Raw genomic sequence first — 16,815 nt, 5'->3', positions numbered from 1 at the left:
CTAGAAGTTGCTTTCTATTGCAAGATACCTACTCAACTGAAATCATAAATGGCTTTTAATATTCAAAGACTTAGAATGTGAAGATAAAATAGCATTTATGTATCTCTGTAAATCAATTTGTTCATCCAACTACATACCTTCAATCGCTTTGGCTTCTAAGCCAAGAGATTCATACTTCTGTTTCCACAAGGCCATTCCTTTTAGTTCACTTAGATGATAGAGCAAAACCTCAGCTCCACTGCAAAAATCAATGAACAATATTGAGTAACACATGCATTTTTAAGAGATTTATTAACCACTACAATACAGGGCACTTTCACCCCCTTCCTTCCCAGCCCAATTTTCAGCTTTCATCGCTCTCGCGCTTTCAGTGACAATTGCGCGGTCATGCTACACTGTACCCAAATGAAATTGTTATCATTTTGTTCGCACAAATAGAGCTTTATTTTGGTGTTATTTATTCACGACTCCGTTTTTTATTTTTTGCGATATAAGCGCAAAAAAAGCGGAAATTTGGAAAAAAAACAATATTTTCTTTTTTCTATTTGAAAAGAAATCCAATAAAATCAAATTTTGTCATAAATTTAAGCCAAAATGTATTCTGCTACATGTTTTTGGTAAAAAAAATTCCGTTAACTGTATAATAATTGGTTTGTGTGATCACGGACATATGTACGCAAATGATCATGTACATATGTGTGCAGGTGATCACGTACATATGTGTGCAGATAATCATTGGGACATGTGATTTTAGTGGGACATATGTGGGGGACATGTTTTTATTATTAGGGACATGTGTTTTTATTATTTGGGGACATGTATGTTTTGGGGACATGTGTGGTTTGGGGACATATGTGGGGACTGTGTTTGTACTGTGTGGTGTGTTGTGTGTTGACACTAGACTGATGATCAGTGAGTAAAAAGCTGTAAAAAGCAGCCCATACTCACTGATCATCAGCCGGCTGCAGCGTTCTGCTCGCCTCTCCTCAGCGATGACTTCCGTGTGAGGAGAGGAGAGCCGATTGCCTAGCAACCGGCTGTTTGTTTACATCACATGACGGCCGTGATTGGACACGGCCATCATGTGATCAGGAGGGCCAATCACAGAGCCCTCCTGCCGATCTCAGATGTGCTGTGTCCGGGTGACACGAGCACATCGGGATCGCGCCGCTGCGCGGGCGCGCGCGATCCCGCTACTTCTGAATGACGTTCAGGAATGTCCTATCAGGAGTAGACGGCTCCCACCCGGCCGTATATATGCATTGGCCGGGTGGGAAGTGGTTAACTATTAATATTACAAGACACAAGTCTAAAGGTTGTGCTTTTGGGGTTATATATTGGAATTTCTGGTATACCTGTAAAATCCTTTTCTTGGATTACATCGTAGGATACAGATACTTCATATGCATGGCTACTTGGGTTATTCAACCACCTTCAGGTGAATGGTCAGTGGTAAAAAAGGAGGAATTCCCGACCCAGACATAACCCCTTCCAGCTCAGCAAAGCCTGAGTTTTAAAGAGGAAGTAAACTCTCCCACTCTGATGCTTCTTTTCATTTAGTCCATTATAATAAGTAATTATCAAACTATAGCTACTGTAATCCAGCCCAAATTGCATATTACTTACTGTTTAAATAAACTTTAAAAAACTTGTTTCCAGGTGTTAGGCAGCGCCATCTTAAGTATTGAGTCCACAGTGGAGTGTATTTCCGCCCTTACATTGAGCACTTCCTGTACTTTTAACCAAGCCTCCTTCTCAAGCCAACATTTCTATGTCCAAATTGGGCCCAATTACCCATTTTCCCTCCCCGATGTCATGTGACTTGTTAGTGTTACAAGGTCTCAGGTGTGAATGGGGAGCAGGTGTGTTAAATTTGGTGTTATCGCTCTCACACTCTTACTGGTCACTGGAAATTCAACATGGCACCTCATGGCAAACAACTGAGTATCTGAAAAAAAAGAATTGTTGCTCTACATAAAGATGGCCTTGGTTATAAGAAGATTGCCAAGACCCTGAAACTGAACTGCAGCATGGTGGCCAAGACCATACAGTGGTTTAACAGGACAGGTTCCACTCAGAACAGGCTTTGCAAAGAAGTTGAGTGCACATGCTCAGCGTCATATCCAGAGGTTGTCTTTGCGAAATATGAGTCCTGCCAGCATTGCTGCAGAGAAGGGGTGGGGGGTCAGCCTGTCAGTGCTCAGATCATACACCGTACACTGCATCAAATTGGTCTGCATGGCTGTCGTCCCAGAAGGAAGCCTCTTCTAAAGATGATGCACAAGAAAGCCTGCAAACAGTTTGCTGAAGACAAGCAGACCAAAGGACATGGATTACTGGAACCTTGTCCTGTGTTCTGATGAGACCAAGATAAATTATTTGGTTCAGATGGTGTCAATCGTGTGTGGCGGCAACCAGGTGAGGAGTACAAAGACAAGTGTGTCTTGCCTCAAGCAGGGTGGTGGAAGTGTCATGGTCTGGGGCTGCATGAGTGCTACCGACACTGGGGAGCTGCAGTTCACTGAGGGAACCAGGAATGCCAACGTGTACTGTGACATACTGAAGCAGAGCATGATTCCCTCCCTTCGGAGACTGGGCCGCAGGGCAGTATTCCAACATGATAATGACCCCAAACACAACTCCAAGATTACCACTGCTTTGCTAAAGAAGCTGAGGGGTAAAGGTGATGGATTGGCCAAGCATGTCCCCAGACGTAAACCCTATTGAGCATCTGTGGGACATCTTCAAACGGAAGGTGGAGGAGCGCAAGGTCTCTACCTTACACCAGTTCCGTGATGTCGTCATGGAGGAGTGGAAGAGGACTCCAGTGGCAACCTGTGATGCTCTGGTGAACTCCATGCCCAAGAGCAGGCAGTGCTGGAAAATAATGGCGAGCACACAAAATATTGACTTTGGGCCCAATTTGGACATTTTCACTTAGGGGTGTACTCACTTTTGTTGCCAGTGGTTTAGACATTAATGGCTGTATTATAAGTTATTTTGAGGGGACAGCAAATTTACACGGTTATACAAGCTGATTGGTGGCCTGACTGCTTGGTCACCTCCCCACCCTTAACTCTTTGGCTGGAGAGTGTAGGAGCTGCAACAGATTTAGGAAGTCATCCCTCTGCACTCTTATCTGGACAGTATGTTTCTTGTCAGCTTCTGTGAATGCAGTTCAATGAAGACCACTGGAGCCTCATGGTTTGGTTAAGTATATGTTGTTTGGGAAAGTATTAAGAGAGGACTTTTTAGTCACAACAAACTGAGAACACATGCATATCCTGTCTTTCCACAATATCTACTTTGTTTGTAAGACTTTGGGCAAACTTGCACACACAAAATATATCTTAACACTTCAAAAAACACAAAAAAAAACTTTGTGAACCTATATTTTACACGTTTCCTTTTCTTGTAATCTGTGATTTCTAATTTAAAGACACAATTTTAAATATATCTTGTCCGTGTTCTTTAAACCCTTAAATTGTATTTTTTTCTTTTTGAAGTGTGGAACTTCTCTATAAGAGGCAATTGTAATTGGTCAAAGCAGTCACATGCCAGGCCAATTAGAATCGCTCTGATAGGTCCCGGAGGAAAACCCTGGTTTTCAAGTCCCCAGACCCCAGCACTTACTGGCACCAGATGTCTGTTTTAACCCCCCTGACGGTATTCCCGAGTCTGGCTCGGAGTGGAATTTTTATACCAAGAGCGGTAACCCCGAGCCAGACTCGGGACTGCATCGCTGGATCCAGGAGGAGGTTTACTTACCTTCTCCCTCGGATCCAGCGTTGTCTCCCCGCTGTACGAGCGAGCTGTGTCTCGCTCGATCTATCACGGAGCCGATCTCCGTGCCCTGCGAGCGTTGTGACGCACGGGGACGGAGTTCGGCGCCAAATTCAAAAAGTGAAACAGACAGTATACATACAGTATAATGTAATCTTACAGATTACATTGCTGTATGTAAATATTTCACATCCCCCTTGTCCCTAGTGGTCTGTCCAGTGCTCTGCATGCAGTTTTATATAATAAAAACTGTTCTTTATGCCTGGAAACTGGAGATTGTCCATAGCAACCAAACTGTCATTTTACATCAAAAATGGTTTTAGACCAGCTAGAAAACAGCGATAATAAATTGTAATCACTCGCAGAATTGAGCGATAGCGATTTGTGGGGAGATCCGTTATCAAATACTGAAAAGTAATGACAGTGACAATTCTGCAACTGAGCAAATTTCAGTGTTTTTGATTTGATTACATTATTGAATAATTTTTATTATTGTTATATTATTATTTGGTACATTTATAGTTATTTATTATATTATAATTTATGATTTCATTTTTCAAACTTTATCATACCCAGGATGTTTGCTAGACTCTGGTTTGGACAGATTTAAGAGAGTTATTCCTAAGAATTACAGGACTACAATATAAAACGCCAAATTTTCATGCAAAATAATGGTACCGCTTTTAGCACCTAAAATCCAAAATAATCGTACCGCCAGGGACGTTAACTTTCTTTGAAGAAAAAAAGTTAATTTGCTATCTTTTACAAAACCTACTCCTATGAGAAGAGTTCTGTTATCAATGTTGCCAATATTAAATTAACATACCTTTGTAAATGACTTATTACAAGTTTCTGAATAGTGGAGTATGAAGATTCTACAGACTGACCAAGCTTCTTTAGGCCCTGAAAGCCAAGAATCGTATTAATCAATGCATTTGCACTTTATAGAACAGAACAACAAAACACAGATTAATACTCACTTTAATTGTCAGCTGATTCATCAGCAATCCTTGAAGCTCTGGACTAAATGTAAGACATAGATAAGGTATAAGGATACTGTACATCTAATGATGTTTTAATAAATGCATTATTTAATTACTTGTTTGTTCCTGAGCTTCATTATAAACCATACCATTCAGCTTTAAGGGTAAGTCCACCTTTATAATAAAATGTGCACTGGAGTCAATGGGCCCCAGTATTTTACAAATCATGATGCATAGAAAAACTGAGCTTCATTTAAAACTGAACTCCAGTTAATGACATATTTTGTATACTGCTGCCTCTAGGGAAGCTGTAAATCACTGTAGTACCCAACTACTACAGTGGAAGCCACGATCTTCGGGGTGCCATGGCAAGCAGCTGCCCTCATAAATAATAATAATAATAATATTCTGGTTATGGAGACATTCTGCATATAAGCTAGGACAGATGGTACATTGATCACACTCCCAACATCACAAGAGTGTGAAGCTAAATGTATTGCTCGTCCAAAATTCCGTACAGACACAGCACGCTCTCCCTTATTCACAATTCTGTACATGCACTGTGCCGTCTCCATTGCCCACAAATTTGCACATGCACAGTGTGCTCTCCCTCCATGTCACAACAGGAAGGTATTGATCAATCAAAATGTTACTTTTTTGGTCAGGCTTTGAAGCTGCTTTTGGCCTACAGGTAGGTCATTTAAAATAAGTTACATTTCTCTACACTGTCCCATGATTTGTAAACCAAGGAGGACCCTTGAGGGCACTGGAAATTTTATTATATACAGAAACTAACCCTTTAAAAACATATCTTCTCACTGAACTGGTATTTTTACTTTGTTGGGTCAGGAATGACAGTTACTACACCTTTTTCACTTTTATTTCACGGCTGGTGCGTTTTTTTTTTTGTACCATCTGCAACCTGCCTATATAAATGGGTTAAACAGGGGCAGTACTTTATACAGTTGTGTTCATAAGTTCACATATCCTGGCCGAATTTATGATTTCTTGGCGATTTTTCAAAGAATATGAATGATAACACAAAAACATTTTTCACCCATGGTTAGTGTTTGGCTGAAGCCATGTATTATCAATCAACTGTCTTTACTATTTTTAAATCATAATCAAAACAGAAACTACCCAAAATTACCCTGATCAAAAGTTTACATACCCCAGTGATTTTGGCCTGATTACATGCACACAAGTTGACACAAAGTGGTTTGAATGGCTGTTAAAGGTAACCATCCTCACCTGTAATCTGTTTGCTTGTAATTAGTGTGTGTATATAAAAGGTTAATGTGTTTCTGGACTCCTGACAGACCCTTGCATCTTTCATCCAGTGCTGCACTGATGTTTCTGGATTCTGAGTCATGAGGAAAGCAAAAGAATTGTCAAAGGATCTGCAGGAAAAGGTAGTTGAACTGTATAACGAGGAAAGGGATATAAAAAGATATCCAAGTAGTTGAGAATGCCAATCAGCAGTATTCAAACTCTACTCAAGAAGTGGAAAATGGGGGGTTCTGTTGAAACCAAACCATGGTCAGGTAGACCAACTAAAATTTCAGCCACAACTGCCAGAAAAAAATTGTTCGGGATGCAAAGAAAAACCCACAAATAACTTCAGGTGAAATACAGGACTCTCTGAAAACATGCGGTGTGGCTGTTTCAAGATGCACAATAAATAGGCACTTGAAGAAAGATGGGCTGCATGGTCAAGTCGCCAGAAGAAAGCCATTACTATGCAAATGCCACACTTACAATATGCCAAACAGCACAGAGACAAGCCTCAAACCTTCTGCCACAAAGTCATTTGGAGTGATGAGAACAAAATTGAGCTTTTTGGACACAATCATAAACACTACATTTGGAGAGGAGTCAACAAGGCCTATGATGAAAGGTACACCATTCCTACTGTGAAACACAGAGGTGGATGTTTTGGGGATGTGAGAGCTACAAAAGCACAGGAAATTTTGTCAAGATTGATGGCAAGATGAATGTAGTATGTTATCAAAAGATACTGGAGGAACATTTGCATTAATCAGCCAAAAAGCTGTGCATGGGACATACTTGGACATTCCAACATGACAATGATCCCAAAACACAAGGCCAAATCAACCTGTCATTGACTACAGCAGAATAAAGTGAAGGTTCTGGAGTGGCCAGCTCAGTTTTCTGACCTCAATATCATTAAGCTACTCTGGGGAGATCTCAAACCTGCAGTTCGTGCAAGACATCCCACGAATTTCCAGGAACTAGAGGCTTTTTGCCAAGAGGAATGGGCAGCTTTACCATCAGAGAAGATAAAGAGCCTCATCCACAAATACCACAAAAGACTTCAAGCTGTCATTGATGTTAAAGGGGGCAATACACGGTATTAACCACTTCAATACAGGGCACTTAAACACCTTCCTGCCCAGACCAATTTTGAGCTTTCAGCGCTGTCGCACTTTGAATGACAATTGCGCGGTCATGCTACACTGTACCCAAATGAAATTTTTATCATTTTTTTCCCACAAATAGAGCTTTCTTTTGGTGGTATTTGATCACCTCTACGGTTTTTATTTTTTGCGCTACAAATAAGAAAAATACCGAAAATTTTGAAAAAAAAATATGTTTTTTTTTGTTTCAGTTTCAAAACTTTGTAAATAAGTACGTTTTCTCCTTCACTGATGGGCACTGATGGGGCTACACTGATGGGCACTGATAAGGTGGCACTGATGGGCACCAATGTGGCACCAATGAAGTGGCACTGATAGGCGGCACTGATGGGCGGCACGGATGGGCGGCACGGATGGGCGGCACGGATGGGCGACACGGACGGACACTGCTAGGTGGCACAAATTGGCACTGATAGCTGGCACGGATGGGCGGCACAGGTGGGCATGGATAGGCGGCACAGGTGGGCATGGATAGGCGGCACAGGTGGGCATGGATAGGCGGCACAGGTGGGCATGGATAGGCGGCACAGGTGGGCACTCAGGCGGCACAGGTGGGCACTCATAGGCGGCACAGGTGGGCACTCATAGGCGGCACAGGTGGGCACTCATAGGCGGCACAGGTGGGCACTCATAGGCGGCATCGGTGTTATAGTAATGGATGCCAATCAGTGCCAAACAATAATGCATGCCAATCAGTGATGCCCATTGTGGCCACTGATTGGCATCCATTATGGGCACTGATTGGCACCCATTGTGCTGACTGGCACCCTGGTGGTCTAGGGAGGATTATCGATTTTTATTACCTTTTCCCTGGTGGTCTAGTGGTGTCCCTGGTGGTCCAGTGTGGGCATCCTCGGGGGGGCTGTGCTGATAATCGATCAGCACAGACCCCCCCTGTCAGAGGAGCAGCCGATCGGCTCTCCTCTACTCGCGTCTGACAGACGCGAGTGAGGGAAAGCGATCACCGGCTCTTCCCATTTACACTGTGATCAGCCGTGATTGGACACGGCTGATCACATGGTAAAGAGTCTCCGTCGGAGACTCTTTACCGAGATCGTAGTTGCCGGGTGTCAGACTGACACCCCGCAACAACGATCGACGCGATGCACGCCCCCGGGGGCACGCAGCGGCTCATAATCCTAATCACGTCATATGACGTCCGGTTAGGATTATGAAACCACTTTGCCGCCGTCAATTTGTAATAGGGCGGACGGCAAGTGGTTAAGAACTGGGGTATGTAAACTTTTGACTATTTGACTAGTTTCTGTTTTCAATATGATTTAAAAAGAGTAAACACAGTTGATTGATAGTAAATGGCTTCAGTCAAACACTAACCATGAGTTAAAGAAAAGTTTTTGTGTTATCATTCATATTCTCTGAAAAATGGCCAAGAAATCATCAATTCTTCCAGGGTGTGTAAACTTGAGCACAAATGTGTGCTGCCTGAAAGCTTGGCTTTTTCTTTTAAAATGTTGCTTGACTTAGGCTGGTAATTATATTGTATGAAAGACTTTTGCCACATCTGCTCAATAAGGGAAAAAACAATCCTGTTGATCCCGTCAGAAATCTCGTGCTGTCCTGTGCACTTTGCAATGCTATCTCAAGCAATGTTATCAGAAAGTGTACAGGGACACAGGAAGAGAAAACCCCCATATTATGGAGATGGGATGAAGGCGGCAGTCATATTTCTTGTCCTAAAGGTGAGAAACATTTTTTTGCAGTAAAGCTTTTACTTCACACAGATCTCTAGCGAATTATATTTGGAATGGAGATAACGTATTTTTTTTTCCTCATAGCTAGACTTGATATATGGTATGTCAATAAATGTACATTAAAAACAGAAGTTTAATTAACATAATGTAAAACTGGATTTAAAGTGACAGTATTCGTCATGCTAGAAGTTAAATCAGCAATTCTCTAGAAAATCTTTTTTGAATCTATAACTTGCACCCCAGCCTGCTTCATTAATATTTAAAAAACATTATTAGTGAATACCTCCTCACTAATTTCGTAGATAGCTGAAGAAATTCCAGAATAATGGAGAATTCAAGTACTTAAAATATCATTTAAAGTTGTAAGTGCAAATGATGTTACCTGGCTTTACCCCAAAGGAGCAGTTGCATGAATTCATCTTGTACAGAGGTGCTGGTATTTTTTTCCTAAAATAGTAAAGTATAAAACATGAAAGAATTTTTTTTTTTTTAATATGCGTCTAGTAGTAGTATAGCAGAACCTAAACTCATGTGAATGAAGGATGAAGTGAATCAGATGTTATAGTTTAAAGTGGTTGTAAACCCTTACAAACCAGTTTGACCTACAGGTAAGCCTAGATTAAGGCTTACCTGTAGGTCCAAGGAACCGTAGGAACTGTAGGAACCGTATAGGTTTAGGAGACATTTACAAAAAGACAGCCACCGCTGTCAGCGGCGCACAGGCGCACTGGGCGGGCTGCAGATCGCGGCGATATGCCGCTCGTGTCGGCTCCCGTGCGCATGCGCGAGTGTGATGTCATCGCGGCTCCGGCGAATCACAGAGCTGGAGCAGCGAGACCCGGAATTCGCTCCGGGATACATGGCAGACGGAGGACCGCTTTGGGGATTTCGTTCTCAGGTAAGTTATTCATAATGAGCTATGCATACTAGCTCATTATGCCTTTGCCTTACAGGGTGTGTTTTTATTTTTATATTGCCTTTACTTCCTCTTTAAAGTGGCTGTTAACCTCAGACATGAAATATGAAAGAAGCACATCCGTATGTACTTGTCTCAATTAAGAGCACTAAATGTCATTTCTGCCTGCTGTTTCGTTCCCCTGCTATCATCATGAACCAGTTCTGAAAGCTTTACCCAACACCAAGAGAAAAAAGGTAACAGGGGAGGGAGCTCCAGCTGTTTGACAGCCTCGGCTCTGGTCCTGTGTGAAGGGAGTGTGCCCCTTCCCTCCAATCAGCTTTCAGAGCTCTCCTCACTGAACTCTGCAGAGTGTAACTTCAAGCTCTCTGTCCCCTTTTCTGAACTCTCAGGCTAGCTTTAAATATTCAGCACTCTGAACAGATGTAGAGATGAGAGGGCTGCAAATAGACAGGTACAACTTGTGTAGGATGAATTGTTATAGCTCTGTGTTTCACCTGATGCTAGTCACTTCACTGGGTATATGTAAGGGTTTACAATCATTTTAAATCAGTGAATGTTTAACCACTTGCCAACTAGCCACCGCAGTTTTACTGCGGCAGAATGGCATGTCTGGGTGAAATGTTACCTTACGTCACTTCGCCTTTTGGACAATAGGGGCACGCGTGGGCGCCCGCATCGTGTGCCCAGAGCCGATGCAAGTGCAACCCGCGATCGCTCATGACAAACACACAGATTCCCGTTTTTTCAGGGGAGTAGAGACAGATTGTATGTACCAGTAGATACTAAGTATGAACACCAATTTTCTTGTGAAAAAAAAAAAAAGTATGAACACCAATCTCTCGCTCCTCCTAGACAGTCCCATTCCCCCTACAGATAGAACACACCCAGGGAACACAGTTAACCCCTTGATTGCCCCCTAGTGTTAACCTCTTCCCTGCCAGTGACATTTACTCAATAATTAGTGCATTTTTATAGCAGTATAATTATGAATGGTCCCAAAAATGTGTCAAGAGTGTCCAATTTGTCTGTCGCAATATCGCAGTCCCGATAAAAATCGCAGATCGCCGCAATTACTAGTAAGAAAAAAATAAATAATAAAAAATGCCATAAATCTATCCCCTATATTGTACACTATAACTTTTGTGCAAACCAATCAATATACACTTATAGCGATTTTTTTTTACCAAAAATATATAGAAGACTACATATCGGCCTAAACTGAGGGAAAACATTTGATAAAAAAAAACGTGGGATATTTATTGTAGCAAAAAGTAAAAGATGTGTTTTTTTTCAAAATTGTCGCTCTTCTTTTGTTTATAGCGCAAAAAATAAAAACCGCAGAGGCAATCAAATACCACCAAAAGAAAGCTCTATTTGTGGGAAAAAAAGGACATTGATTATTTTTGGGTACGACATTGCACGACTGCGCAATTGTCAGTTAAAGCGACACAGTGCCGTATTTCGCAAAAAATGGCCTAGTCATTGAGCAGCCAAATCTTCCGGGGCTGAAGTAGTTAAAGTGTAACTAAAGGCAACACTTTTTTTCATTTCGAGTAAGGGAAGTATGAACTTTTTTTTTTTTTTTCATCTGTTTCCCTTTGGGGAGACTTCTCTTCACTTCCTGTCCCATAGCCAAAACAGGAAGTGAAAGGAAATCCCTCCAAAGTAAAGGAACCCAAGGGTGTCAACCAGGGTCACCAGAACTAGCATCCAATTTGGACGAGTTCCACTGTATTACAGTTCTGATGTCAACCAAGATTTGTACTTTCAATGATAACAATAAACAGGACTAATAGAGAAGAGGGTGAATCTCGCTAATGGGGGCACAGACAGCAATAAAAACTGATGGGTGTTGTAATCCATCCTAAAAAAAATAAAAATAAAGTTTTGCCTCAAGTTACACTTTAATGTACAGAAACAGCATACATAGGTAAATGTACACCCAATTTTCTGGAATTTTGTAAATAGCAAAAAAAAATAAAAAATTGTGTATTTGGCATACAGTCTTGCCAGCTGTCATTTATTAAATGAATTTCCTTTTTTGGAATTTTTTAATTTTTTTTATTCAGTTCTAATAAATAATGTAGATTATGCTCTGAGCATAGGTGTCAAATACAATTTCATTGTGGGCCGCATCCGCATTATAGTTGCCCTCAAAGGAGCCAGTTGTATCTGCAAGACTATGTATGCAGAGTTCAGAAGTACTTGGCATATAGAGTACAGTGTTCAGGAGCATGCGACTTACAGAGTGCAGCATTTAGGGGTACACTATGTACAGAGCGCATGGTTTGTGGGTATGCTACGTAGAGTGCAGTGTTCAGGAGTGTACCAGGTATAGGGTGCAGAGTTCAGGAGTGTGCTACGTACAGAGTGCATAGTTTAGGGGTGCACTACGTATAGAGTGCAAGGTTGAGGAGTGTGCCACATACAGAATGCAATCTTGAGGAGTGTGCCACATACAGAGTGCAGGGTTTAGGAGTGTGCTACATACAGAGTGCAGGGTTTAGGAGTGTGCTATGTACAGAGTGCAAAGTTCAGTTTAGGGGTGCACTACGTATATAGAGCGCAGGGTTGAGGAGTGTGCTACATACAGAGTGCAGAGGTCAGGAGTACGCAACTTAAAGAATGCAGGGTTTAGAGACGCGCTATGTACAGAGTACATAGTTTAGGGGAGTCCGCTGTGTGCAGAGTTCAGCACACAACATACAGAGTGCAGGGTTTAGGGGTGTGCTATACACAGTGTGCAGGGTTCAGCTGTCTTTCACAGGATGGCCACATCTCAGCTCTACCCCTCCTCCTCAGCACCTCTGCACTACTCTCCTCCATCCCCCACCTGTGCACACAACTCCCCCCACAGGCCTCATTCCTCCCTTCCTTCAACCAGGTGAGGAGTGCAAAGACAAGTGTGTCTTGCCTACAGTCAAGCATGGTGGAGGGAGTGTCATGGTCTGGGGCTGCATGAGTACTGGGGAGCTACAGTTCATTGAGGGAATCACGAATGCAAACATGGACTGTGACATACTGAAGCAGAGCATGATCCTCTCCCTGGGCCACAGGGCAGTGATCCAGCATGATCATGACCACAAACACATCTCTAAGAAGACCACTGCCTTGCTAAAGAAGGTGATGGTAAAGGGGATGGACTGGCCAAGCATGTCTCCAGACCTAAACCATATTGAGTATCTGTGGGGCATCCTCAAACGGAAGGTGGAGGAGCACAAGGTCTCTAACTTCCACCAGCTCTGTGATGTCGTCATGGAGGAGTGGAAGAGGACTCCAGTGGCAACCTGTAAAGCTCTGGTGAACTCCATGCCCAAGAGGGTTAAGGCAGTGCTGGAAAATAATGTTGGCCACACAAATTGACACTTTTGGCCCAATTTGGACATTTTCACTTAAGGGTGTACTCATTTTTGTTGCCAGCAGTTTAGATATGGCTGTGTGTTGAGTTATTTTGAGGGGGCAGCAAATTTACACTGTTAAAAAGCTGTACACTCACTACTTTACATTGTAGCAAAGTGTAATTTCTTCAGTGTTGTCACATGAAAAAATATAATAAAATATTTACAAAAATGTGAGGGGTGTACTCACTAGTGTGAGATACTGCACCCCTCAAATTTGTAATTCGCCTGCTCACATTTTGCGAGTAGAAAATGAGGGCTGGTGAGGAGCTGGGCTGCCTGGGAGTGGGGAACGAGCAGCACCAGCGGACAGGGTTGATCTGGAGCAGTTCTTTCAGCAATCGCCCCGGGAGAGCTTGGAGGAAGAGGAGAGCCGTGGGATTACAGAGCAAGGGTAGGCCGCTGTAACAGCTTACATTACAATTGCCTCTGTTCGCCGTCAGGGTGGGCACATTGAGGCTGCAATGGTGGGCACAGGTGAGCCTGATAAAACTGTTGTTAATATAAATTTTTGTAACTTAATTCTGCATAAAACATTTAAGTGTCATTTCAGGAGATAATTTATGAGGGCATGTTTAGGGGGCGGAATTAAGGTGGGGGCAGGGTAGGGGTTGGCGAGTAAGTAACCCTTGAGGCCTGGCTAGCAGCTCAGGACTTAAAATTTTGAGCCCTGAGATACTGTATATATACACTACACATTTTATATATATATATATATATATATATATATATATATATATATATATATATATATATACACACACACACACACACACACACACACACACACACACACACACACATATATATATATATATATATATATATATATATACACACACACACACATTTATTTTATTTTTTTCACATATAAGAGGGTATATGCTCGCATAAAAAGAGTAAAAATTTATGAAACTGTAAGGGTGGGAAGTACATACATGTTGCAACAGCAGCATTAAAGGGGTTGTAAACTCTTGCCATTTTTCACCTTAATGCATTCTATGCATTAAGGTGAAAAGCCCTCTGTGCTGTAGCAGGGCCCCTGAGCCCCTCTTATACTTACCTGAGCCCCGTAATTCCCACAACGGGAACGAGCACACCAGCTCCGGCCGGCGTTTTGTTTCCTGATTGGATTTATAACAGCGCAGCCATTGGCTCCCGCTGCTGTCAATCAAATCCAATGATGGGGGCGGAGCCGAGTCCTGCTGTCTATGTTTATGGACGCAGCAGCAGGACGCGGGATCGTTGCCGTACAGGTGTCCACGAAGGAGATGGCTTCTCTGACTGGGCACTCGAGAAGAGGAGGAGACAGGAGCGCCGTGGAGGGACCCCAGAAGAAGAGGATCAGGGCCACTCTGTGCATAACCAACTGCACAGCGGAGGTAAGTATGACATGTTTGTTATTTTTATTTTTAAAACCGAACCTTTACAAACACTTTAATCATATAAAATAAACTAAAATATAAAAGGCATACTTGGACAAACTTTGTTAGCCGAGAATCCATCTGCATCAAAATTTCTTCCCAGGCTTCACACATACAAGTCAAAGACAACTTTAAATACTGAAAATTAAAAAAAAAATAGTTAAATAAAAATACTTTGAAGCACTCTTAGCACCCAACATGCCCACTTTCAAACACATATCTGTATTGGAGTTTATTAGTTTGGTCCTCGTTCATCCTTTTTCCACCATGGTACAAATAGGAGTTTTTCCATTGCTCAAGAAATTCAAACTGCTTTGTGACCAGAGGACCCCTGCTACAGCATGCTTTCAAAAACCATTTCCTAAAAGTGATAGAATATTGTATTTTCAGTGAGCACCCATTGTGCAGCACTACTAAGCAAAACCCAAAAAATCTTGCATATGAAAAGAAAAAAGGTAAAAAAAAAAAAAAAACCACCTGATGCAAAAGCTACAGTTTACCTCAAATGTCTATCAAGTTAACTTTTCTTTTAAATAAAACCAAACCGGGACATATCAAGCATGGCTGCAGTGTTCAAATCTGTATTTTTCTTCACACTTTCGGCATTGGGGACATGTACACTTCTATTTGAAGGCAAATTCACTTTCCATTAGTTTTCACTTCAGAGTGATTTACCTGACGAAGAGTTGAAATGTGTGTAAACTTTCGTGCCATTCGGGTAACCTCAGGTAAATAGGAAGAAAGCAAGCTGGTATCCAACTGCAACATAAACGGGGTTTAAAATTTTAAACTGACATTTATGAATTCAATGTAGTCTTTTCTAGACATTTCTGTAGCTCACCTGGAAATATGTGATCTCAGGGGTAGTGTTTGTTGAAAGTTCAGTAACAACAGCGAGGGATTTTAAGTCACTTGACAAGCACAGACCAAGGCAAGAGCCAAACACCTGAAGTTAAAGACATATAAATATATTTAGTGTAATGAGGACAACACAGGGAGCTAGAATTCACAAAACCAGCCTCTCTCTTTCTTAACTACTTCCCGACCAGCGCACGCCCATGTACTTCGGCAGAATGGCACGGGCAGGCATATTGGCGTACAGGTACGTCCAATCTTAAATGCTGCCCTGCCATCGCGCCGCCGGCGGATCGCTTGCGTGCTGGTCGGGACCCCCGTGAGTCCGGTCGCGGGTCCCGCAGACTCGATCGTCTCATAGGGCTGCTGAACTGGGAGATGCCATTGTAAACAGCATCTCCCCAATCTGCCTAGCAACAAGTGATGCTGATCTCTGCTCCATGTAATTGGAGCAGAGATCAGTGTTCACTAAAAGAAAGCCCACCCCCAACAGTTAGTAACACACTCCTAGGAACACTTAACCCCTACACTGCCACCCACTGGTTAACCCTTTCACTGCCATTTACACAGGAATCATTGCATTTGTATTGCAGTGATTGCTGTATAAATGACAATGGTCCCAAAAATGTGTCAAAAATGGCCGATGTGTCCGCCATAATGTCGCAGTCACAATAAAAATTGCTGATCGCTGTCATTACTAGTAAAAAAAAATGTCATAAAACTATCCCCTATTTTGTAAACGATATAACTTTTGAGCAAACCAATCAATAATCGCTTATTGCAATTTTTTACCAAAAATATGTCGAAGAATACGTATCAGCCTAAACTGAGGGGAAAAAATGTTTTTTTATATATTTTTGTGGGATATTTATCATAACAAAAAGTAAAAAATAATGAGTTTTTTTCAAAATTGTTGCTCTATTTTTGTTTATAGTGCAAAAAATAAAAAACGCAGAGGTGATCAAATACCACCAAAAGAAAGCTCTATTTGTGGGAAAAAAAGGACGTCAATTTTGTTTGGGAGCCACGTCGTGTGACCGTGCAATTGTCAGTTAAAGCAACGCAGTGCCGAATAGCAAAAAGTGATCTGGTCTTTGGCCAGCAAAATGGTTTGGGGCTGAAGTGGTTAATAATGAAGACAATGCAGTTTGCATCACACACCACTGCACAGAGTGCCTTCACATCTGTTAAAGTGTGTTGAAATCAATTTTTATGCATTTCAATGGAAGATAACGCACCTACGAAAAAAGGACGAGAGTCTGAAGATATTTTCAGTTGGAGAACCAACCGCTTTCTGCAGAAT

General features: G+C 42.0%; 1 protein-coding gene across 3 annotated transcripts in view; it reads right to left on the bottom strand.

Moving 5' to 3' along the window:
* The window catches only part of ANAPC4 (anaphase promoting complex subunit 4), a 131,607-nt gene that overhangs the window by 78,892 nt on the left and 35,900 nt on the right, over positions 1-16,815 (bottom strand). For all 3 annotated transcript variants that reach the window (XM_077456874.1, XM_077456875.1, XM_077456876.1), the window contains exons 9-15: positions 15,499-15,603; positions 15,333-15,416; positions 14,709-14,795; positions 9,299-9,363; positions 4,764-4,806; positions 4,610-4,686; positions 138-238 (exon numbers count right to left, since the gene is read on the bottom strand). In XM_077456874.1, coding sequence (XP_077313000.1) covers positions 138-238; positions 4,610-4,686; positions 4,764-4,806; positions 9,299-9,363; positions 14,709-14,795; positions 15,333-15,416; positions 15,499-15,603 — 562 coding nt within the window. The remainder of the gene's footprint in view (positions 1-137; positions 239-4,609; positions 4,687-4,763; positions 4,807-9,298; positions 9,364-14,708; positions 14,796-15,332; positions 15,417-15,498; positions 15,604-16,815) is intronic.

The sequence above is a fragment of the Lithobates pipiens genome, unplaced genomic scaffold, assembly GCF_037356315.1.
Source record: "Lithobates pipiens isolate NorthernLeopardFrog02 unplaced genomic scaffold, aLitPip1_a1.2 Scaffold_27, whole genome shotgun sequence".
Lineage (NCBI taxonomy): Eukaryota > Metazoa > Chordata > Amphibia > Anura > Ranidae > Lithobates > Lithobates pipiens.
The sequence above is the reverse complement of the archived record's forward strand: the minus strand, read 5'-3'. Positions and strand labels throughout refer to the sequence as shown.